This window comes from Vulpes vulpes, chromosome 13 (assembly GCF_048418805.1).
Source record: "Vulpes vulpes isolate BD-2025 chromosome 13, VulVul3, whole genome shotgun sequence".
NCBI classification, from domain to species: domain Eukaryota; kingdom Metazoa; phylum Chordata; class Mammalia; order Carnivora; family Canidae; genus Vulpes; species Vulpes vulpes.
The window spans coordinates 118,524,435-118,548,524 of NC_132792.1; the positions used below are offsets into that span (position 1 = coordinate 118,524,435).

The following is a 24,090-nucleotide window of genomic DNA, read 5'->3' on the forward strand; positions in this document are numbered from 1 at the left end:
TTGATAAATACCTAGGACTAGAATGGCTAGGACTTATGAAGTGTATGGTTGCTTTTTTTAAGAAACCACCGAATCATTTCACAAAGTGATTATATCACTTTTATATCACTATTATATAAATGATTATATTATCACCAGCAGTGCATGTAAGTTTTGCTACTGCATTTCCTGTCTAGCACCTGGTGTCATCAGTTCTTCATCTTAGGTGTTCTTTTTTTTTTTTTTTAAGATTTTATTTATTTATTCATGAGAGACATAGAGAGAGAGGCAGAGACACAGGCAGAAGGAGAAGCAGGCTCCATGCAGGAAGCCCAATGTGGGACTCGATCCCCGGACTCCTGGGTCACACCCTGAGCCAAAGGCAGACGCTCAACTGCTGAGCCACCCAGGAATCCCTGTCTTAGGTGTTCTAATAGGAATGTTGTATTAGCTTGTTGTGGTTTGAATTTGCTCTTCTCTAATGGCTAATGACGTAGAACATCTTCTCATGTGCTTATTTGGTATCTCCATATCTTCTTTGGTGAAGGATCTGCTTAAATCTTTTGTCCATTTAAAAAATAAAGTTGTCTTATTACTGAATTTTGAGAGCTCTTTAGTTGTTCTAGTAATATCCTTTATCAGATCCCTGGTTTGCAAATGTTTTCTCTCAGTCTGTGGCTTGGCTTTCCATTCTCTTCACACTGTTTGTCAAAGAGCAGAATAATACTCTTATACATTATGTTTTTGATGTGTGTAAGAAAGTCTCTGCTTACTTAGCTCAAGGCCACACATTTTCTCCTTTGTTTTTTTCTAGAAGTTTTGGATTTTTAGCTTTTATATTTAGATCTATTATCTATTCTGAGTTCATTTTTGTACATAGTGTGAGGTAAGGATTGAAAGTCTCTTGTACACACTCTTTTTTAAATGTGGATATTCTACTATTTTTTTAAAGATTTTATTTATTCATGAGACACACACACATACACACACACACACACACACAGAGAGAGAGAGAGAGAGGCAGAGACACAGGCAGAGGGAGAAGCAGGCTCCATGCAGGGAGCCTGAGGTGGGATTCGATCCTGGGTCTCCAGGATCATGCCCTGGGCCAAAGGCAGGCACCAAACCACTGAGCCATCCAGGGATCCCCTATTCTACTGTTATTGAACCATTTGTTGAAAAGACTATGCAGGGGCACTTAAGTGGCTCAGTGGTTGAGCATCTGCCTTTGGCTCAGGTTGTGATCCCAGGGTCCTGGGATCAAGTCCATCATTGGGCTCTCCATGGGGAGCCTGATTCTCCCTCTGCCTATGTCTGTTTCTCTGTGTCTCTCATGAATAAATATATGTGCTGCTGAAGCAAGCACCCTCATGAATAAATAAAATCTTTTTTTAAAAAAAAAGGCTATGCATTCTTCAATGAATTTTCTTTGCACTTTTGTAAAAAAAAAAAAAAAAAAAAAAAAACTGACTTGTAAGGGTGCCTGGATGGCTCAGTCAATTGGGTGTCTGACTTTGCCTCAGGTCATGATCTCAGGATCCTGGGATTGAATCCTACATCGGGCTCCCTGTGCTTGTCCCTCTTCTGTCTCCTTCTGTGCACTCCCCTCATGCCCTTTCTGTCTTTCAAATAAATAAAATCTTTAAAAACAAAACAACTGACTAGATGTGTGGGTCTATTTCAGGACTCTCAATTCTGCTACATTAATATATGTCTGCCTTTTTGCCAATACTATACTGTCTTGACTACTTGCTTTTTATAGTAAGTCTTGAAATCAGGTAGTTTGAGCACACTATACCTTCTTGCAGAATTGTTTTGGCGAGTCTATGAAATTGTTTGGCTGTTTGTGTTTCCATATGAATTCCAGAATCTGCTTGTCAATTTCTATTTCTAAAAGGCCTGCTACAGTTTTGATTAGGATTGAAATCTACAGGGCAGCCCTGGTGGCGCAGCAGTTTGGCGCCCCCTGCAGCCTGGGGTGTGATCCTGGAGTCCCGAGATTGAGTCCCACATCAGGCTCCCTGCATGGAGTCTGTTTCTCCTTCTGCCTGTGTCTCTGCCTCTCTCTCTGTGTGTCTATGAATAAATAAATAAAAGATTTTAAAAAATAAATAAAACTTTTTAAAAAAAAGGATTGGAATCTACAGACCAATAATAATGAGAACTGACATCTTGTTGAGTACCTTGGTACATGAACTCAGTATACCTCTTCATTATTCCGGTCTTTTTTGATTCTTTATTTACTTAATTTCCGTAAGCAGTCTCTACACCCAGAGTGGGGCTTGAACTCACAACCTGGAGATCAAGAATCAAATGCTCTACTGACTGAACCAGGCAGGCACCCCGATTCAGGCCTTTAATTTCTTACAGTAGCAGTTTGTCATTTTCAATGTACCAGGATTGTACATTGTCACATTTATCTCTAAGCTTTTATTTTTTTTAAAAATTTTAAAAATTGGGGATCCCTGGGTGGCGCAGCGGTTTGGCGCCTGCCTTTGGCCCAGGGCGCGATCCTGGAGACCCGGGATCGAATCCCACATCGGGCTCCCAGTGCATGGAGCCTGCTTCTCTCTCTGCCTGTGTCTCTGCCCCTCTCTCTCTCTCTGTGTGACTATCATAAATAAGAAAAGAAAAAAAATTTTTTTTAAATTTTACTTATTTATTCATGAGAGACACAGAGAGAGAGAGAGGCAGAAACATAGGCAGAGGGAGAAGCAGGCTCCATGCAAGAAGCCCGACATGGGACTCGATTCCGGGACTCCGGGATCAGGCCCTGGGCCGAAGGCAGGCGCTAAACTGCTGAGCCACCCAGGGATCCCCAAGATTTTTATTTTTAATGCTCGACCAGCTTTATTCTTTTTAAAAGATTTTATTTATATGACAGAGAAAGAGAAAACAGGAGCAGGAGGGAGGGGCAGGAGAGGGAGGAGCAGGGAGCCCAATGCAGGGCTCTATCCCAGGACCCCAAAAGCATGACCTGAGCCAAAGTCAGACAGATGCTTCACTGACTGAGCCACCCAGGTGCCCGAACTGCCAGTTTTATTTTAATGTGGACAATGAAAGAGATGGGTGACAATCACTGCCTTTGTAATGTTTTGTAAGTCTAAACTATTCCAAAATATATAATTGAGAGAGAGAGAGAGATTGATTTGGAACTTGTCCATGAGCACTGAAGATACCCACACCCCTTACTGAGACCACAGGATTTTCTGCAGTGGGTCTCAGCAGACGCGTGGAGGAGCGGGGAGGCAGCTGGCTGGGTTGATGTGAAGGGGGCATTTGGATTAGAGTCAGGTCTCCTGCTCCTACCATTTGTAGTCCCTGAACACCTGGATGATCTGTCTCCACCACAAGTGCAAACACAAAGCTTCTTTCTCCTTCTCTCCAGGGTCCCTCCTGCCTCCCCAGTTCCTCTTTGCCGAGGCTTGGGAGTACAGGCGCAGGGATGCAGGGCTGGAGCCCCACAGAGACTAGGGAAAGGGGGGATAGTCAGGTGACCCAGGGGGAGGCCCAGCCATTAGAAGTCCTTTTCCTGTTGGGCAGACACCATAATCTACCTCTATAGGTCCTAGGACTCTGAGAGAGAAAACCGGGCTGGTAAGGTTCTAGCTGCTCCTCTTGCCTAGTAGTTGTGAATGAAGACCAACTAGAGAGGAGTTGTCACTGTCCCTCTGGCCACATCCTGGTGCCGTTCCGCTTGGCAGCCTGGGAGCTTCCCAAGGGCAGGTACTGGCACTTGAGGCTGAAGGGAAGGGGGAAGAAATGCCTATGGAATTTTGTGATGTGGAGAGAGCCAGATTCCAGGAGTCAATAGACCTTTATGTCAGATCTTGACTCTGCCGCCACTTCTCTGGGGGCCTTGGCCAACTTACTTTCTCTCCTTATAAACAGAGAAGTTGGGAATCCCTGAGTGGCTCAGCGGCTTAGCGCCTGCCTTTGTTCGGCCCAGGGCGTGATCCTAGGGTCCTGGGATTGAGTCCCATATCGGACTCCCTGCATGGAGCCTGCTTCTCCGTCAGCCTGTGTCTCTACCTCTCTCTCTCTGTGTCTCTCATGAATAAATAAATAAAATATTAAAAAAAAAAACAGAGAAGTTGAACTAGATGACCTTAGAGATCCCAAGCATCTCAAAAAGTGTATTATACTTTATGAGAAGACCATATATTTGTGATTGTCTCCCCAGCATCTAGCACAGTGCCTGGCACATAATACAGGTTCAAGAAACGCTGTGGTTAGTGAATGATTGAATGAACAAACCTATGAACTAACAAAATTAGTAGAAAAAGAAAAGGATCCAAGGTGGAGTTCTTGGATGAGCCAGCTGGTGGCATCACCTCTCTACATAACCGCAGGGGTGCAGCTAGTTTCAGACCAAGGAAAGGATTCAGATTAGAAATGAGTAAAGATAACAAGAACAAATGGTCAGAGGACCTGATATTTCAGATGGATAGCAGACTCCTGGAATCCTGACCCAGCTTCCATTCTCAACCAAGAGAAAATAGGTCCAGGGCATGAAATAGATGTCTTTGCTGCCAGACTGGTGAGGTGATGCTGGGCAGCTGGAAGAGTTAACACAGCCCTAACAGAGAGACTCACGGAGAGTCACATAGGAGCAGTCTCTAAGGCCAGGAAGGAGCCCGTGGGGCTTGGACGGGGCATTCCCCTTCTGCCACCCGCTGCACACCCATCCCTTGGTGGAAGACCCAAACATCCTGGCACCCAGTCCAGGTCTCTCCTACAGGGCTCATCAAACCCACTACTGCTTGATTGTCCTGTAGGGCCCCTCTCCTCCCCCAGCGCCCCAAGGAAATCTTTTTTTTTTAATTTTATTTATTTATTCATGAGAGACAGAGACAGAGATGGAGGGAGAAGCAGGCTCCATGCAGGGAGCCTGACGTGGGACTCGATCCCAGGACTCCAGGATCACACCCTGGGCTGAAGGTGGCGCTAAACCGCTGAGCCACCCGGGCTGCTCAACCCCAAGGAAATCTTAATTAGCCGGCAGAGAGCCAGAAGGTTTTGAATATTTTGGAATCCTTGAAAAGGTCTCTCTCATCTCCGCGCCTCCCGCCTTCTCTTTTTTCCCCATCCCAGCACATTCTGCAAAGGGTTGGCATATGTGCACAAAAGGGGAAGACCCAGTATGGCGTTTTTTCCAGTTAATACTGAGATCATGGGGAGACAGGATGAGGCATGGTGAGGGTCTATCTCAGGACCCATACCTCTGACATGAGCTTGGGGATTGGAGGAGAGGGTGGGCGTGCCTAGGACTCTGACTCCAAACAGCAGGAAAGGATGACATGGCAGTGGGATAAAAGGCTGGCAGGACTGCTTCATACCCAGGAGCAGGCACAGAACTGAGGGCATGCCACTCAGCTCCCCAAAGGCTGTGCTGGGGGTGGAGGGGCAGGAAGCTGTGACTTCCTCTGCCCTTTCCCTCCCAGCCCTCAGCCTTGAGGTCACTTGCTGCAGTGAATCCTGACCTGTGTTTTAGTTGGCACTCTTCCAGGGGCATGGTGACAATAGATATCTATGCATGCCCAGCTCCTTTCCACAATGGACACCCCAAACTTTCCCTTGGGAATAATCACCATTCATGCAAATAGCAGTGGACAATGTGCTTTTTTTCACATCTTTTATTTCACGATTCACACCAATCCTGTAGAGCAGAGATTTTTGTCTGAAAATTTTAAGAAAACTAAGGCTCAGAGGGGTAAAGTGACTTATCAAAGCCACACATGTAGTGAGGAGCAGACCTGGGACCCTGGAATCTCTGCTCTCTTTCGGATCCCATGCTTCCGGGTCCCCCCACCCTTGCCCCCAGGCCCCAAGGGAGCACTTTCTGCAAAGAAGGGGGCCTCTGTCCATGGTCAGGAAGAGGGGGCTCCAGTTTGGTTCCTGGCATTCCTCAGACGGGGTATGTCTGGCCCCTCCCTGCGTGGAGGCCATGGGTGCCCCCCACAGTGGGTAATTCCCCCTTGGCCCCTCCCACTCTATCAGGCAGGGCCCAGCCCTGTGCAGGTGCACATGAACCCCACAGCTGTCCTGCTCCCTGGCAGGGTGGGGCAGGGGCAGGGCTCACCATCACCCTGGCCCCCAGGGAGGCACCTGCACCCCAGCCCCCGACAGAGACACCAGGGCACCAGCTCTCACCCCTGGTGGTGCCCACCCCCAGCAACTCTGCCCCGTTGCCTGCAGCCTGGGGTGACGCCTCAGAATCAGTGTGCTGAGTACCGGCCATTGCTGAGCCTGTCCAGTTCCTATCCCTGAGGGTTGTGGTCGCCCTGGTCTGTGAGCCTGGTGGTGGGGCCAGCTTGCTGGGAACCTGGCCACACTCTGGGTGCTGGGCAGTTGTGCTCGGGGAGTTCCCGGCCCCCTTCTGACACTTTTGTCTTCCACTTGATCTGGCAGACAGGGCAGGCCATCGCTCTCCCCTTTGGGGCAGCTGAGTCCACCCAGGACTAATGCTGGCCCTTCAGAGGTGCCCTCTGTGACATGGTCCCGAGGGTCAACGTCCTCAACATCCATGCCAGCATCTTCCTCACTCCCGCTTGGTGTTGCCTGATACTGGCGATGGCCACAGCTGCAAAACCAGATACCCACCCCTCACCCTTCCGGGCCTGTGTGGCCCCCCAGGCAGTGTGGGTGGCGGCTCTCCTGGTGACAGTGCCCCCAGCTGTCTTTGGGGCCCTGAGCGGTGTGTCTACTAAGCTTCCCCAGTGGGTCCCATCTGGGGGCCCACCAGGTGCAGAGGACAGTGGGGGCCCTCACAGGTGCCCCCCTGAACGCCATTGCCACCCCTGCTGCTGCCGCCGGCCTTCCTGGACAGGGCTGGGATAGGACAGCAGGTTTGTAGCCCATTCTGTCTGAACCCCGGAGGCCTCCTTCCTCTGCTGCTTCCCTGACCATGTGGCCCGTTGCTGGATGTCCTGGTGACATTTGACCTGATGCCCTGGGATGGCATCTTTCTCCACTAGCCATGGCTACATCTGCCCTGTCACCACCTGCTGGCACACCTCCTGAGGCAGGAGCCTGATGGGCCCCAGCAGACGCCTTCAAGAATCTGCGAGCCAGGCTGTGGCCGTGGGGCCAGCGCGGGGTGGAACTGGGGCCCCCCAGGGACACAGGCAGGTGGTGGGTGGAGAGCGCACCCCCCACCTTCAGCAGAGGGGCCCTCCTCCCGTGGTGACCTGGTCACCCTGCTGCTCTGGGCTCTGCCAGCGCCAGAACCATTCACCTGGGGAGGGTTGGCCTCAAGGCGTGGGGGAGTGTGGTGGGCAGGTCCGGGTGGGGGCCCAGCTGAGCCTAGGTCTTCCTCCATGTGGTGGAGTGGATGGCAACGGGGAGGGGCTTGGAGAGGAAGCCTCTGATCACCCACGACGTGTGACCTGTCACGCTTCTACTGTCACTGCAGGGCGGATGAAAGGATTCTCTGTCCGGTTTCTGCCTCCTGTGAGAATTCTCAGGAAAATTTCCCAGGGGTTCCAGAATAACAGTCCAGAGGTTAGTGCCTGTTTCCCTGTTTCCCTCTGTCTGTCCCCTCACCCCCACCATCACCTTCATCATGGTATTCCCTTGCTCTTGATGCCAGAGCCAAAAATTCCCCTGCCCTGGCGTCTCCACCTCACGCACCTCAGTGGTGCCTGCAGACCTCAGCGGAGGCAGCTGGAGCCCCTGCAGGGACATGCCCCGTGTGCAGCCCAGCCCCAAGTTAAGAGCTCTGCTTACCTATCCTTAGGCGGGGCTTAGAGAAGTGGAGAGAAGTCAAGGATTGGGGGCATAAGGAGGGGAGAGGTGGGCAGGGATTGGGAGAAGTGGGGCCGCAGGTGTGTCCAGAGAATGGGAACCCAGGGTAGGAGACTGGTGTGTGCGTCCCTCCTGTCCTAGTGCGCAGCTCGGATCCGGAGCACCTGCTTCACATCCCAGCTCCAGCACTAACCAGGGAGGGACCTCGGTGAGTCAATCCACTTCTCTGTCCTGGTTTTCTCATTGGTAAAATGTGTTGAGGACTCAACAGTGCCTGAAGTGGTGTGTTGGCTACTGTTCTTAAGACTGCACATAAAATGGAATCCAAGAGGAGAAATAGGGGACCTCTGGGAACCAGAGATGTCTCATCTGGAACAATGTGTATACTCTGGAGTGAAATCAAAGTTTTAAATCAAGAACTGAGGCATTGGCCCCTCATGTCCCTCTTGAGGTGTGTTTTCCAGGGCAGCAGGTTCGCCTTTGGTTTCCAGATCCATGGAGACCCAGCAGTGATAAAGGAGAGTAATCAGAAGGGATTTTCTGGGGGTCAGCCCCTGGAAAAAGCTAGACGGGGCAGAGCTCCTGCTTCTGTGGCCCCCAACACCATCCACCAGGCCGCCCCCCCCCCCAAGGGCCACCTCTGCACCAGCTCCTTTGAGGCACCCTGCAGGAGAGACTCCCAACAGCCGCCCAATTCACAACACATTCAGCAATGTTAACAAGATCTAATTGGTTTCTTGATGTTTAATTTCCTCCCTTTCATGTTTAAACTAGTTCCCAAACAGTTCTGTTCCCAGCCAATTCAGGATGGAAAATCCTCCCTAAGTAACCTCCCTATTTCTGGCCACCCCCTGCAGCTCCTCTGCAGGCTCCCCTGGGGGGAATCTCTGCAAATGGGGCCAGGAGGTAAATACAGATGAATTTAATCAGGTCCAAGTCCTAGATGAGTGACAGGCTGCACACCTCCCCATGGAGAGGAGAGGTGTAGGGGCAAGCGAGGCCCAGCAGAGGACCAGGCACCAGGCCAGGTGCTCCTGGGAGTGGAAGGCAAGTGTTGGGGCACAAAGCTAGGCCCTGGCTCCCTGCAGTGAGTAGCCAAAGAGCTTTAAACCCCAGTGGGAAGGTTGGAGGCTAAGACTGCGGCTTCTGAAGGCTTAAGGAGGCACCTTGGCCTGAAAGGGGAATGCCACAAGAGACTCCTCCCCAGAAATAGCCACATCAAGAAAGGATGTCATGTCTCTGGTCAAGGAGTGGCAGAGGGACAGCGCTGCTGGGAGCCACCAGTGCTGGCCCCTGAGCTTCTCCACACCTACTCTGGGCCATGTCTCCACACGACCCCTTCTCTTCAGGCCAATATCCTTCACTGGATCTATGTGACAGTGTCAGAGAAGCCTGCCTTCCCCTTTCCTTGTCTGAGTGCTGGTATCAGCCACCCTGGTGGTCCCCTCTCCATTCCACCCTGCCGGGTTTGGGGTCCAGCTTCCAGCTGCCGAGCCACATGTTAGTGAGCTCAGAGCCCAGCATCCGGAGGGAAGTAGAAGGCTGCAGTGTGGAGGGCGGGGCCTGCCTGGCTCCAAGGCCCAGCCTTCCCATTTCCCCATCCACCTCATAGACCCCGTAATAGATGAGAAAGCACCTGCCGAAAGCCAGATACCGTGGACAAGTACAAGAGGGCAGTGCTACAGCCCCCATGCCCACTCCCCAGGGGATTTCAGTTCCTTTCCCCCACAGATGTGTGTGCGTGTGTCCAGCGTGTGTGCCAGCGCCAACTGCCCTCCCCCCTTCTTCCCTCCCCCAGCTGCAGGGGGTAGTCACCAGAAACAGGAAGTAAAATGAAGCAAAACCCAGAAGTGAAACTGACCTAATCTCTCACCACATCTGGAAGAGGTGGCCTAGGGGCTCTGACACCACGAAGACCCAGGGCAACCTGGGGGCTGCATCTGAAGATGAAAGGCTCTGGGGAGAGGCTGGTAGGAACAGGTGGGGAGGGGGTGACAGGCTGATGCCCCATCTGAACCAGGCATACAAATGAGACTAAGCAGAGTTCTCTAATTCTGGAATCCCCAAAGTGCCCTTCCAGTTGATCTCTGGATTTGTGCCCGTGGATGCCAACAAGGGCTTATGTTGGGGGAGGCAGCCTGCCCCTCCTCTGGGGTAGCACCCCCTCAGCAGCACCCTCAGTGCTCGAAGACACAGAGACAGCACTTCGTGGGGGTTCCAGGTCTTTAATTTTCCCTGCTATATCATTTTTTGTTTTTGTTTTTGTTTTAAACAATCAAATTGGCAGAAAATGGCTGGGGCTGGTGGGCACTGGGGGTCCACCAGAAAATCCCCCAAGTTCACACTGAGGCTTCAGTCATGGTTGCTGAGGTGGGGATGAGGTCAGGGTTCACAGAGATGGCCCAACTCACCCTACAACATATTTTTCAAATGGCTGGAGAAGAGGTCAGAAGAGGTCCCCCATTACTGCAGATGAGGTGACGTGGATCCCCCTACCCCTCAAGCTCTTCTGATAAGTGGAGATAGAAGGCTGTGATTTCTAACTGCCTACAATCATCTCTTAAAAATACAAAACACGTGCAGTTGGCTTTGGTACAAAAAAGAAAACAACAAAAAACATTCTGGTCCCATGGGATTTCCCCTCACACCCCCCCCCCCCAACAGAGCCATCGCAGCCACCTCAACCTCTACTCCATCACCCCCCAACTCTGTAGGGCCAGATGGTTTCCCTGGGTCTCCACTGAGGATGGAGAGACAGGGGAACAGCAGTCAGCGGGGAAGGGGGACATGGCCCCATCTATGGCCCTGATAGAAGGGCCCAAGGTGCACGTGGCACAGCCTCTCCTCAAAGACGGTGTTCTTGGGGAGGGGTGTCAGGGCTAGAACCCAGCAGCTGCCTGGTTAAGCCTGAATAAACCCCAGTAGTGTTACAGATCAAGGCCCCCTGATCCCTATGGCTTGGTTCCCATGTCCCTGGTCCTCTAAATCTCCCCCACTCCCTGGGTAACTAATAAACAATAAATAAATAAATTTTCCTAAAGTAGAGGGAAGAAGGCATGAAAAATTGGCATCTGTGGTGTAGCTCCTGGATGCCAGCTATACTAGCTACTCCTGGTGCAGCAGGGGGGCACTGTGGCCCAACTCCCCCAGCTTCCCAACTGGCCCCAGGTGTCCCAGGAGCCTGCCAGCTGGCAGGGACCATCAGCAGTTCTTGAGAATGTTCCCATTGGCAGGTTAGAGTCCCAAGTTTGCCTCCCTCGGTGTGTTCTTCCTGGGGGCGCAGGACGAGGGGTGGGGGCCCCCTTAGCTCTCTGAAACCATAGGCTCCCCGTCACGACTCTCTGTCTCTTCAGGGATGTCTTGCATTCGGGTGAAATCTGAAGGGGGATGGGGCAGAGTCAGGGGCAGAACACAGGCTCCCTCGAGCAGCGACCCCCACACTCCCACTGCCCCATCTGGGCTGGAGCTGGAAGGAGGAGTCCTTGGGGACTAGCCCTAGGGCCAGCGAAACCATGGCTACATACTTTGTACCCTCCCTGAGGACAGAAAGATACAATTTGGCTAATAAAATACAAAAATATTGGTGTGACATAAAGTCACACTAACTTTTGCTTATTTTGTATTTCCTAAACCAACTATAAGAACTTTGAAGGTAAAAAAAAAAAAAAAAAAAAAAAAAAAAGAACTTTGAAGGTCTTAGAAAAATTTTACTTAGAAATCTATTTCTAGGGATCCCTGGGTGGCGCAGCGGTTTGGTGCCTGCCTTTGGCCCAGGGCGCGATCCTGAAGACCCGAGATCGAATCCCACATCGGGCTCCTGGTGCATGGAGCCTGCTTCTCCCTCTGCCTGTGTCTCTGCCTCTCTCTCTCTCTCTCTCTCTCTCTCTCTCTCTCTCTCTGTGACTATCATAAATAAATAAAAATTTAGAAAAAAAAAAAAAGAAAAAGAAATCTATTTCTAGGGGGATCCCTGGGTGGCTCAGCGGTTTGGCGCCTGCCTTTGGCCCAGGGCGCGATCCTGGAGACCTGGGATCGAGTTCCGCATGGGGCTCCCGCCATGGAGCCTGCTTCTCCCTCCTCCTGTGTCTCTGCCTCTCTCTCTCTCTCTCATGAATAAAGAAAAAAAAATCTATTTCTAGGGATGCCTCGGTGGCTCAGTGGTTGAGCATCTGCCTTCAGCTCAGGTCATGATCCTGGGGTCCTGGGAGTGAGTCCCACATTGGGCTCCCTGCTCCGTGAAGACCCTGCTTCTTCTCCCTTTGCCCCTGCCTCTTTCCCCATGCATGCTCTCTCTCTCGCTCACTCCATCTCAAATAAAAATCTTAAATTTATTTCAGCTTGAAAAGGTTGGCATCACAGACTTACTGGAGAGGCTCCTACAGGCTTTGTTTCCTAGAGGTCCACTGCTGGATCACCAATACAAGGCAGGAAGTGTGTCATCTGTGTCCCTCCCAAGAGCTCCTGTAACCACCCCAAATATTGCCCCGAATGTCCTGTGCACACTGGGACACACTTCCATTCCAGCCTTACCTCGAGGACTGTGGGGTGGGGACAGGCGGCCGCCCCCTTCCTCCTCGCTGCCGGTATCAGGGTCGCTGCTGTCCTGCAGCCGCTCCTCGGGGCTGCCCAGCTCCTGCCTCTCTCGGTCCTCAAAGGGTCGATGGACAGAGCGAATGGTCACAGACAAATCCAGACGGTCGTGGCCTCGGCTGGGCTGTGACGGGCCGGCAGGAAAGGCAGCAGGCCAGGGAGTGAGCTCGGCCGGGGGGTCAGGGGGAGGCTGCAGGGGTGGTGGCCCCCGGCCTGTAGCACCACCGATGGCTCTCTGCACCCAACCTCCTCTCCCATCTCTCCAACCACAGCTTCAGGCTTTAGGTGCAAACCCCAGATTCCCCCTGGGCTGTGTCCCAGACCCTCGCACCCACTGAGGTCAGCCCTCCTGAAGCCTCCTTACCTGTGGAGGGGTGAAGCTCAGGTACAGAGCATCGCCTGCAGGGAGGCTGCGCCGCCGAGGGTCCAAGGGCCTGCGGGCCCAGGGGGCCTCCGCCGGGGGCGGCTCACTCTGCCCCAAGATGGCTAGCTGCCTGCGGGCCTCCTCCGCCTCCCTCTCCAGCAGGGCCCGGGCCTGTTCACTCTCGCGGAGCCGGGCCTCCAGGTTGCCCGCCTCCGTGGCGCGCTCCTCGCCCAGCCGCCGGCAGCGCCGCAGCTCCTCCTGCAGCAGAGCATGTTGCCGCTGCAGGAGTGCCAGCTCGGTGGCCTGCTTGTCGGGTGCCACTGGGGCGGGCCCCACTCGGCCAGCCTCTCCATCCCTGGAGTTGGCTCGGGCCAGCTTCTCCCGCCGCTCAGGGCCCTCAGGGAACCGGGCTTCCATCAGGGTGTCCTGCTGGGCCACGGCCGCCTGCGGGTATAGGGGGCACAGACAAGCGTGTCAGGACCCATTTCCCTGACTCTTCACCCTCACCTCCCAAGACCTAGGTTCCAGGATGGCTCCGCCTGGGGAAAGGCCCGGAAGGCCGGTAAACGGGCAGCCCTGCTCTGGCTCCAATCTGCCAGCTCCAGCCCTGGGCCCACTGACCTGGAGGCCGTGGAGGAGTCCGTAGAGATTGACCAATCGCTGTAATGCTTCCTGCAGACAGAGGAGAGGGTAGGGGCAGAGCCCAGGCTTCAGGATGGGAGAGTTGCCCAGGAGGTGACCAAAGGCAGCCTCTTACACGTAGACACCCTTCCAAATGGGGCTCCCGTTTCTCAGACACAACACCCTCCCTTCAGCCTGCTCCACCCCAGGTCCCCACCTCACCTCCTGGGGGGCTCTCAACTGATTCCCATTGCGGTCCTGCAGAAAGAGGCAAGGATAGGGAATCACAGGTGCCTGGCCCCTGCAGCTCCGTGTCAGGGATCCCCAGGCTAGTTGCCCCTTCCAGCCCTCTCTTGAGTCCTGACACCTCCCAGGACCCACCTTCTGACTGGAGTCAGAGTCCGTTCTGCAGAGCTCAATGGAGCCATTGAAGTTTCTGGCCTCACCATCTGTGGAGAAGGAAAAGGCAGGGCTGAGCTCTGGTCCTCAGGGTCCCCCAAGGCAGTTGGCCCCTCCCACCCTCTGCCGTGGCCCCAGCCCAGGCACTCACTGGCTGTGACCCCAGGACTCGTGCTACCGCCACTGTCTGGGTCCACAAGCAAGGCCGGATCCCGCGGTGTCAGGAGCAGCTCTACTCCAGGCCCCACCAGGAGGTCTTTGAGGCCCTCCACTATAGGGAAGGGAGGAGGTCAGGGGATGGTGTCCAGGGGGGGCCCCTGTGCAGGTGCTGGGGCCTCATTCATGCCACCCCCCACAAGGCAGAGGTCACTGAAAGGCACCAAAGGGACAGCACAAATGTATGCAAGACTCATACAGTGACAGCGCCCATGCCTCATCTCTGCTCCCTACACCCCATACGCCAAGGCATTTATGGGTACTGGGGCTGGCACCCCCCCAGTCTGTGTGCTTCCAGGCCCGGCCTCATCCCCAGGGGCTCCCTTACCCTCACGGATGGCATCCTGCAGCAGCCGCTCACCACGAGGGCACTCCAAGGACTCGGAGCGGAAAAGACCCCTGGGTAGGGCGGGCAGGGCCACCCCGCCACTGTCCTCCTCCACTTGGAAATGGGTCATCTCAGCAAACAGTCCCACCTTCTCTCGCAGCAACTCCACCAACGCCTTGTCTTTCTGTTGCAGCTCCACTGGGGGTAAGGAACAGGTGAGCACACAGCAGGGGGTGGGGGGTGGGGGGACCCCCCCCCAAGAGCCCACGGTGGAGGGTGGCCAGATGGCTTAGGGGCCACATGGGGCTGTGTGGTAGTACTTACTTCTGGAGTATTGGCATTTATGAAAAAGAAAACACTTTTTTGGGGAAAAGTCATACATGCACTTTCCTTTTTATAAGTAAACTCCATGCCCACCGTGGGGCTCAGAGTCACAACCCTGAGGATCAAGAGTTGTGTGCTCCACCGAGAGAAGTGGCACCTTTGTTTTGTTTGTTTATTTAAAGATTGTATTTATTCATGAGAGACACAGAGAGAAAGAGAGGCAGAGACACTGGCAGAGAGAGAAGCAGGCTCCATGCAGGGAGCCTGATGCAGGACTTGATCCCAGGACTCTGGGCCGAAGGCAGGCCCTAAACCGTTGAGCCAAAGGGATCCCCGGCACCTTTGTTTTAAAACAAAACTAGATGGGGATCCCTGGGTGGCGCAGCGGTTTGGCGCCTGCCTTTGGCCCAGGGCGCGATCCTGGAGACCCGGGATCGAATCCCACGTCGGGCTCCCGGTGCATGGAGCCTGCTTCTCCCTCTGCCTGTGTCTCTGCCTCTCTCTGTGACTCATAAAAAAAAAAAAAAAAAAACCAATTACTTAAAAAATAAATAAATAAAAAAATAAAACAAAACTAGTAACGTCTGGGTGGCTCAGGGGTTGAGTGTCTGCCTTGGGCTCAGGTGTGATCCCAGTCTGGGGATTGAGTTCCACATCAGGCTCCCTTCGAGGAGCCTGCTTCTCCCTCTGCCTCTCTCTGTGTGTCTCTAATGAATAAATAAAATTTTTTTAAAAATGAAAATAAAAACAAAACTAAAACAATCTGTGGCCGGGACTGCAGGTGCCCATCACTTTTCATTCTCCCATCTTCCTTAAATGTAGAATCCTCACAAATTTCATCTGGGCACCTGGCTGCCCATTTAAGACCGTATTCCCAGGGCAGCCCAGGTGGCTCAGCGGTTTAGCACCACCTTCAGCCCAGGGTGTGATCCTGGAGACCCAGGATTGAGTCCCACGTCGGGCTCCCTGCAAGAAGCCTGCTTCTCCCTCTGCCTGTGTCTCTGCCTCTCTCTCTAATAAATAAATAATAAAAAATATTTATTTATAAAATAATAAATATTTAAATAATAAATATTTAAATTTTAAATATTTATTTATAAATAAATAAAATCTTTTAAAAAAATAAATAAATAAAGTAGCCATCAACTGAGACCTCATATAATGCAACAGTCACCAGTAGATTCATGCTCTGTTACATTAAAAAAAAAAAGACCATACTTCCCAGCCCGACATGAGGCCAGACATTGTCATCGGACCAGACTGTGGTCAATGGACATGAGTGACTTTCTGGATCAGTCCTTAAAAGAAAGGGATATACAGACAGGTGCCTGGCCAGCTCAGTCCACGGAACATGTGAGTCTTGATCTCAGGGTTGTGAGTTCGAGCCCCACCTTGAGTGTAGAGATTACTTAAAAATAAAATCTTAAGGGGTGCCTTGCTGGTTTAGTCAGTAGAGCATGCAAGTCTTGGTCTCAGAGTCATGAGTTCAAGCCCAACGTTGGACATAGAGCTCACTTAAAATATATATATATATATAAATCTTTAAAAAAAAAGATTTTATTTATTTATTCATGGGAAACAGAGAGAGGCAGAGAGATAGGCAGAGAAAGAAGCAGGCTCCATGTAGGGAGCTTGACGTGAGACTCAATCCTGGGTCTCCAGGATCACACTCTCAGCTGAAGGCAGCACTAAACCACTGAGCCACCCGGGCTGCCCAAAATAAAATCTTAAGAAAAAAGAAAGGGGTATAAACTCTCCCTGTTCCTTTCCACCTCCCTGCTAGCCAGGATACAGATGTGATAGCAGGAGCTAGAGTAGCCACTTTGGGCAGGTAAGTGGGGAATCTTTATGCTAAAGATGGCAGAGATGTACTGACACCATGTACTTCCCATTTGTGGACTAAAGAGAAATAATCTTCTATCTTGCTTAAGAAACTGATTTTTGTTGGTCTTTTTGTATAGCAGTTAGTTCACACTCTAATAAAAGTAAAAAAAAAGTAGATTAATGTCTCAACCCTGGTCTTCCTAGCTCCTTTTCAGGAGATACTAAACACACACACACACACACACACACACACACACACACACACACCACATGTGACACAGACCTATCCCCATTATTTTTACACCAGAGGTAGCATACACTCTACATTGTTTTAAACCTTGCTCTTTTTACTCAACAATACATTCTGATTATGGATCTGCATTAGCCCTCATGAGCTTTTTAAACAGTTCCACAGTATTCCATCTCGTGGGTGTATTATAAATTACTTAACCAGCTCTGGGGGTTGACTCACTCTTGATTCGGCGCAGGTAAGCCTCGTCCTCTGTCTCAATCAGGGGGAAGTCCTCTCTGGATGGGCATCTAGAGGGGTAACAAGTAGGGTGGGGTTGATGGATCAGGAATCAACCTCCTTCCCGCAAACATGCTCTGTGCTTTCCTATAAGACTCTCTAGCCCCATGCCCTGGCTTCACTCCTGACCCCTATCATATTCTAGTGGACTATGCACCCTTCCATGGGCCACCTGCAAGGGTAGCACTATGCAGATGGGCACTACAGGCTTTGGCGTGAAGCAGACTGGCCCAAATCCTGGTCCTGCCATTTACCAGGTGGCAGCTTGTCTATTTCTCATCTGAAAAATGGGTATGACATTTTTTTCTCTTCACTGTTTTTTTTTTTTTGTTAGAATTAAATAAATGTAACAATGCTTCAAACATGGCAGAAGCTCAATAAATCGATGACAAAGAATATGAATTATGATTTTCACAATTACAAATATTAATACTGTTCACAGAGAGGCCACCATGGATCCATTGTCAATGGAACAGGTATTTTGCACTGTTTTCCTACAACAGGCAATGTCATACTTTTGAATGAATTTCTGAAAAATCTGTCCAAAAGTCTAAGTTGCAGAAATATAAAAAAGTTTACACATCACAGAGTGGAGAAAATCCATTCTAAAAGCTAAAAAAAATTACAAATATCCTGACTGAGTTTATTTTTTTTGCATAATCTTCAAAAATCCATTTTGAATGTTTTATATGCATTTTTTCCTTTTTTTTTTTTTTTTTTTTTTATCACAAGAGACACATAGTCAATGGCCTCAAAGCTTATGCACATCCACAGAAGCTCAAAGTCCACTGCCTTGGCAGACTGAACAGTTTACTTCTTGTCTCAACTGGGTGGGGTTTGGCTCTAGTATCAATGCCTCATTCCCTCTTTCATTCATTTTTAGAAAATAAAGGTAAAATGCAATACAATCCAAATAATAGCCCACTGCCTCCAGACTGAGATGTTTCTGTGCCTGATACTGTCCTGTTGGCTGGCAGGCATGCCCCCATGTGACAGCTCAGGGTACCCCTCTGCTTGCCAGCTCAGGCTCCTGAAAGATGCTCGGGGTTGTCACGGTATGTCTGACCATCCAGGATACGATGGCCCTTGCCTCAGGACACTGTGCTTCTCACCCCCAGCCTCTGCTTCTTGCTCTGAACCCCAGGCTCCTTCTCCGGAGCCTGCTGTGGCCTGGCTGCAGACTCCCTGAGGCCATACACACACTCACACGCGCACACTCTGCTGAATGACCCGGATCCAGGTGCTCCGGTCATCCCGAGATGCGGTGTGGACCTCATACATCTCAGGGGGCGCCGCACTGATCAGAAACATCCCTTTCTCCTGGTTGGCGATGTCCCGTACAATCAGATTCTGCAGTGATACCACTGAGGGCTTGTCCTGCAAGTCAGAATGGAAGGACTCAGCCTGGGAACCTGACCCTGGGATCTCAGGGTCTTCAGTCTTGCCAGAGTACCTGAAGGACTGAAGAGCCAGCCAGCAATATAAATTTAGAGTCCCTGGTTTTGGTGCAGCCAGAGGGGACTTAGGAGTGCATGTGACCTCTGGTGGGTTAATTAACATTAAGGTTTACCAGAGAACTTGGCTGGTTGAGTTGGGGGAGCATGCAGCTACTTCAGGGTTGTGGGTTCAAGCCAAACATTGAGTGTAGAGAGTACTAACAAAAAAAAAACCCCAAAAAACAAAAAAACAAACAAACAAAAAAAAAACCTTTAAGGTTTCCTCTCCTCATCTATAAGGAGGGATCCTAAGAAGTCCTCCTCACAGTCATAATAACCTGTTAGCTACTTCTATTCCTTATGATATTATAGCAATGGTCACAATGCCATTTGACTCTGGAGGATTCTAGGGTTCCTTCCAGCTTGGGGAGAAAAGCAAGAAGAGGCTGTGATGCTTGTCCATGCCAGGAAAGGAGAAGGAGGAAGATCTCACCAGGGCAGGAAAGATGTACTTCTGGTCCTTCTCCTGAAGAAATACCAGCACGTCTGTCATCAGGAGCATGAGCACATCTGGCCGAGGGGACAAGTGGGAGAATGGTCAGCAGCAGAGGTCTGGGCAGCTGCCCGCCTCTTTTTCAGGGTCCAGGCGTAACCTGTCCTGCCCGTTCACGGCTCCTGAGGAGCCCCTTCCTGGCCTCTCTTCCCTCCAGGTGCTTCCTCTTACCTCTGTGGCCTCCACCTGCCCATTTTTACAGCTCAGAAATGCCAGGGGAAAAGATCTGTGTGCTACCAGACCAAAGAGCTTCTCGGCTAGAGAAGCTGCAGAGGGACACCCATGCATCTGAAGGAAACCCTCTTTGCCCAGCGGATGCCGATTTCTTAACCTGGGGCCTACAGACCCCTAGCATGTCCACTGCTGGGCTTTAAGGGCTCTGCAAACCTTCTGAAGTTGCAGAAGCAATTTTACATATTATTGTAACGCACACATGTGCTTTTCTGGGTGAAAGGGTCCAGAATTTTCATGAGAGTACAATGTATTCCCGCAGCGGGAGGGGCCACCCTTTCAATTCTGTGCCTAGCAACTGACATAAGAGCTTTTCGGCTGTCTGACCTAAAATCCCCTGGCCCCCCCGCAATGCCAGGGCTCAGGAGGCAGGAGACAGGCAGGCTTATCCACTCCTCCTGTCTTCTCAGACCCCAGAGGGGTCTGGCTGTCTTCTGCACCCCCTTCCAGCCGCTCCAATCCTGAGTCCCACACTTTAACTTGACAAAAGTCAAGTCCCTAAAACTCAGATGGCATAGCCAAGAAAACACAGGCTCACCCTTTGCCCTTGGATATCTCACTCAACTGTGGGCACACAGAGGGGAGGGCTTTCACTAAATGCTTCAGAAATAAAGCTCTCCAGCCCTGCTATTTTTAACCCCCATGGTTTATATTCTTAGTTGCTGTGTGGGAGGAACAGAAAAGAGAAGGGGATGAAGGAAGGCGCCGGTAGGCACCGCCATCCCCAGCCTGTGAAGGGGGATTTCACAACAGGGACACAGCGGGGGGGGTGGGGACAGGCTCAGTCCCGGGGTACAGGCCTGCTGTAGCCAGCACTCCTCACACCCAAAGCAGGCTATTCCCTGTGTCTCAATTTAGGGAGGAAAGCTGCAGCCAGGGTGGTCTGGGGACAGGGGCTGTGACTCCCCACACACCCCCCCACTGCTCTTTTCTCTCATCTCCATGCTGCCTGTCCTTCTGTCCTGCCCATCCTTCCGTCTGTCCTGCCTGTCCTCTCTGTCCTCCTTGTCCTCCCTGTCCTTCTGTCTGTCCTGCCCATCCTCCCATCCTGCCTGTCCTTCTGTCCTGTCCATCCTCCTCATCCTCCCTGTCCTTCCATCTGTCCTGCTCATCCTTCCATGCTCCCGTCCTGCCTGTCTGCCACTGGGCCCTCTCTGGCTGTCTTCCTGAAGCACCTGCCTAATCTGCAGCCCAGCTAGCTGCCCCTCTCTTGCCCCCCGGTCCTGGAGATTCTCTGTTTTCCTCATCAAAACTGATAGCTCTCTGGGCATGCATGCAAGGACCCAAGAAAGGGGCAGATCCTGACAAGGAGCCCCTGTGTGGCCCATGAAATGAAATGAAGAACTGGGACTTTGCTGCAACAGAGACACACATTTCTCTCGCACTGGGCCCCCGGACAGTGTCTGTAGAATGTGGTCCTACAGGCTACCTGCTGGTCCCTCCCTCTCTCTGACTCTGGGCTCTTGCCTGGCCCGCCACACTGAACACTGACCTTTGAAGCGACCTGTCGCTGTCTTCCAGAGCAGGCAACCATCATGGATGAGCTTGCGCCGCAGAAGCTCCTCTCTGCCAAATGGGCCCTTGCTGGGCACTGGGGCCTGGGCCCGAGGGTCCATCCGGTGGTAGATCTCCTGTAGGCGAGCTCCCTTCTCCAGCTCATGCACGTCCTGGTCCACATTGGACAGGAGCTCCTTCACCAGCCCCAGTGCTGTGGTCAGGTCCTGGCGCTCCTCATCGGTCCCTGGTGTCCAGGGTCAGCATGAGGCACAGCGGGTCCGCTTCAGTCCCACCCCAGCTCCCGCAGAATCCCAATCCCATCTGTAGAGGCCGCCCCAGGCCCCACAGCTTACCTCATCCTTTCCCTGGGTTACCCTGAGAGCCCTCCCTGCACTCTCCCCGCCCTCCTTGTACTCTCCCCGGGCCTGCCCCCTCACCATGGGAATGCTGTAGGATCCGGTTGATGAGTACCGGGTACTTGGTGATGCGCTGGGTCACCAGCAGGATGCACTCCTGCACCCCATGACGCTTCAGCACAGCCGATCGGGTCACCTTCTAGAAGGGCAGAGTCAGGGCTCAGGGCCAGCCTGCGGACAGGGCCTGGCCACAGCAACGCTGGACTCGGACCATGCACTCCAGTGATGGCCCCAGTATGGCCATCTACCTCCCACTGGCTTAGGTGACTGCATGTGGGACCAGGGAGCACGATGCCATGACGAGGACTGAGCAGATAAAGTGGGGAGAAGCACTTGCTGTAACATCCCCCTCCACAGGGGTCGGGGAGCACCTGGTCTCCATGTGGCCGCAGCACTTGATGCCCCCCAGGAAAGGGGAGGCCGGGCACAGGCCGCCAGAGGAGGCTCTGTGCGTGAGTCCTGGAGAGGTGTGCTCACCCGGATGAACTGCTGGAACCTTTTGTCCCGGGCATACAGCTCCTTGTAAAGCTTTAAGGCCTTAGTGTGGCGGCTGCAGAACTCTGAGTAGGCCTTACGCATCCGCTCCGCGCTGGGACCTGAGAACTACACGTCGGGGAGCCAGCCTCAGTCAGCATGTTCCTCAAAGCCACGGCCTATCCCCTGGATGCCCTCTGTCCTCCGCCCTCCAGCTCTCGTGGCTGTGCCCCCCAGACTCTGCAGGTGACAGCACCCACTCTGATCACACCTCTGCCCCACCTGGCTGATGAGCAGGTCTGCCAGGCGATGGATGACGAAGTTCCGGGTGCTTCCAGGGCACAGGGCTTGGCGTCGGCGTTCTAGGAGCTGGCTGAGGAAGCGTGTGTGGATGTCACTGAGCTCATCCACGCAGGGGAACAGACCCTGGACCACTCCGGGCTCCAGCTGCAGCTCCTCTAGCATCCCCGTGCGGAAGAGGCGGGTCATGATCTTCAGCGTCCGCACATGGTGCAGCTCTGTCTGGATGAGCTCTGTGGGCACAACAGTTCATGTGGACCTCATCCTGTCTTGGCCACAACTGACTCGGCTGGGCCCTCAGGGCTCAGTGGGATTTCTAAAGTCGCTTCCAGGTTGACATTCTGCATTGTTATGATCTTAAAAATTTTTTCTAATCGTTTTCTGTCTTTATGCTCTGCTACATCAAGCTGTGAGTCGTTTAGGGGGAAGAACCACATGTTCCCACATGTCCAGACTCCCACAGGCCCCAGTGTGGTGCCAGGCATGGTACAGGCCAGCAGCAAAGGCAGAGAACCCACTTGAAGGAAGGGGTGTAAAAATGGGGCCTGGAGACCCAGAACCCCAAAAGGCAGGGGCCTTATAGCTACTTGTGGGCTGGGGGAAGGGTGGGGGGGGGCCCATGGACTAATGGGGTCAGGGGGCCTTTGGGCTAAGATGGTCAGGGGGGCCCACAGACTAACAGGGCCCATGGGTTAATGGTCTGGGGGGTGCGGGCTGGCAGAAGAAAGGCTACAGACAACAGGCCTGGGCGGTCTTCTTGGCTCACCGTAAATGACATCCTGCTGCTTCATCACCTCTTTCTTCTGCTGCTGCAGGAAGCTGCTGTCTACTGCCAAGCTCCATGAGTCGGCTGCAAAGTCCCTCTCATCTGTCTCAAAGTCACTCATGAGCTCACTGTAGATCACTTCTGCACCTGGACGCCAGTGGGCCAGACACTGAGCTCAACTCTCCCCATGGGGTTCCTGGCCCCTCGGGCCCCTCCCACACTGCCCCCACCCGCCCCCAGGCCGGCAGTAACCTTCGTCAATGAGGGACTCCACGGATAGGGCTCGGTTCCGCATGTTGAGGGAATCTGTGGACTGGGACAGGATTCGGCGCAGCCCCAGGGGTGACTCGTCACTGAAGTGGCTGAGGGAAGAGGGCCTGCGTCACCCTGACTCGGGTGAGAGACCCCCCCACCCCACCCCCGCTCTGCCAGACGGGGAACCAGGGCTGGGGTCTGAGGGGCGCGCAGCCCGAGTCCTCCCTCCCTGTCTCTGGTTCTGAGTTCAGGGTTGGGAAGAAGCCCTCAGGCCTCCTGGTCCCCACTGCCGCTCTCACCCACCTGCTGTTCCCTTCCCCAAGCAGAGGCTCACCCGGCAATGTTGGTGGTGGAGACACTCTTGGCTAATGACAAGGAGGAGCGGCCACGGCGGGAGCCGAGCAGGGACTGCCGGAAGCTGTCAGAGGGGTAGATGGCAGAGCTTGGCCGCTCCCGGGGGGTGGCTGCAGGGGGTAGCCAGCAGGCAAGCGTCAAAGTTGCTGCTTCCCAGACTCCAGGCCTCCCAGGCTCCAGACTAGGAATGTGGCCTCCTCTCCCACCCCATCCTCCACCCAGCCAAGGGTCAAGGAAAGGTCACGGCAGTGCCTCCTCCCTTGGGCACTACTTCTAACGTTTGTCTTATCTCCTCTCTTCCCCGAAACAAGCCTGTGAGCAAACCAAGGCTCAGGAAGGTTAAGAGACTGGTCCAGGGACTCAGACTCCGCTCTTACTGTGACACCAAAGCTGTCTGAATGGCACTTGACAGCTGCCTGCAATGCTTCCAAGTGCAGTGGAAATGCTCAAACCACCAGCCAAGCCTCACCCCCGTTAGATTTCTGTCCTGCCCCTAAGACCAGGAGCCTGGACACCTCTTATGGCTCACCATCCACTTCCAATGGGGGGTGGGGAAAGCACCATGCAGGAAATGAACCTCAAGGGGCAGGAGAGCCCACAGGCTAAGGGGCCTGGGGTCCCATTGAGGGTCCCGGGGAGAGGGGGGATCCTGCACGGGGTCTTCTGCGTGCCCCCACTACTCACTCTTACTGCGAAGGGAAACAGACTGCAAAGCAGTGCTGTTCTTCAGCAGAGCAGCCTTCTGTTGCTGTGAGACAGAGCAAGAGAGACACCAAGGACAGCTGTCACCAGGGGTTGCCTCCACAGGCTTGGGCAGGAGCTGGGCAGCTAGCCCCTCGGGAGGAAGCCAGCACAGCGGTCACGGGCATGAGGGTGGCTGAGCCCCAC

The 24,090-nt window shown here is 52.9% G+C and overlaps 1 protein-coding gene across 29 annotated transcripts in view; it reads right to left on the bottom strand.

Annotated features, from left to right (window-relative positions):
* Positions 1–9,930: 9,930 nt before the first annotated feature.
* ARHGEF2 (Rho/Rac guanine nucleotide exchange factor 2) overlaps positions 9,931–24,090 on the bottom strand; it is a 47,419-nt gene continuing 33,259 nt past the window's right edge. For 10 of the 29 annotated variants that reach the window (XM_072733588.1, XM_072733592.1, XM_072733584.1 and 7 more), the window contains 19 exons: positions 23,887–23,950; positions 23,183–23,312; positions 22,846–22,955; positions 22,594–22,740; positions 21,810–22,060; positions 21,531–21,656; positions 21,075–21,192; positions 20,633–20,881; positions 18,850–18,926; positions 18,128–18,297; positions 16,864–16,931; positions 14,244–14,441; positions 13,851–13,970; positions 13,682–13,749; positions 13,523–13,558; positions 13,301–13,351; positions 12,680–13,123; positions 12,256–12,439; positions 9,931–11,102 (listed from right to left, as the gene is read on the bottom strand). In XM_072733588.1, coding sequence (XP_072589689.1) covers positions 11,029–11,102; positions 12,256–12,439; positions 12,680–13,123; positions 13,301–13,351; positions 13,523–13,558; positions 13,682–13,749; positions 13,851–13,970; positions 14,244–14,441; positions 16,864–16,931; positions 18,128–18,297; positions 18,850–18,926; positions 20,633–20,881; positions 21,075–21,192; positions 21,531–21,656; positions 21,810–22,060; positions 22,594–22,740; positions 22,846–22,955; positions 23,183–23,312; positions 23,887–23,950 — 2,685 coding nt within the window. In that variant the 3' untranslated portion in view covers positions 9,931–11,028. Of the gene's footprint in view, positions 11,103–12,255; positions 12,506–12,679; positions 13,124–13,300; positions 13,352–13,522; positions 13,559–13,681; positions 13,750–13,850; positions 13,971–14,243; positions 14,442–16,863; positions 16,932–18,127; positions 18,298–18,849; positions 18,927–20,632; positions 20,882–21,074; positions 21,193–21,530; positions 21,657–21,809; positions 22,061–22,593; positions 22,741–22,845; positions 22,956–23,182; positions 23,313–23,886; positions 23,951–24,090 lie in introns of all 29 variants that reach the window. The other 19 variants (XM_072733586.1, XM_072733582.1, XM_072733585.1 and 16 more) reach the window with 4 other exon arrangements.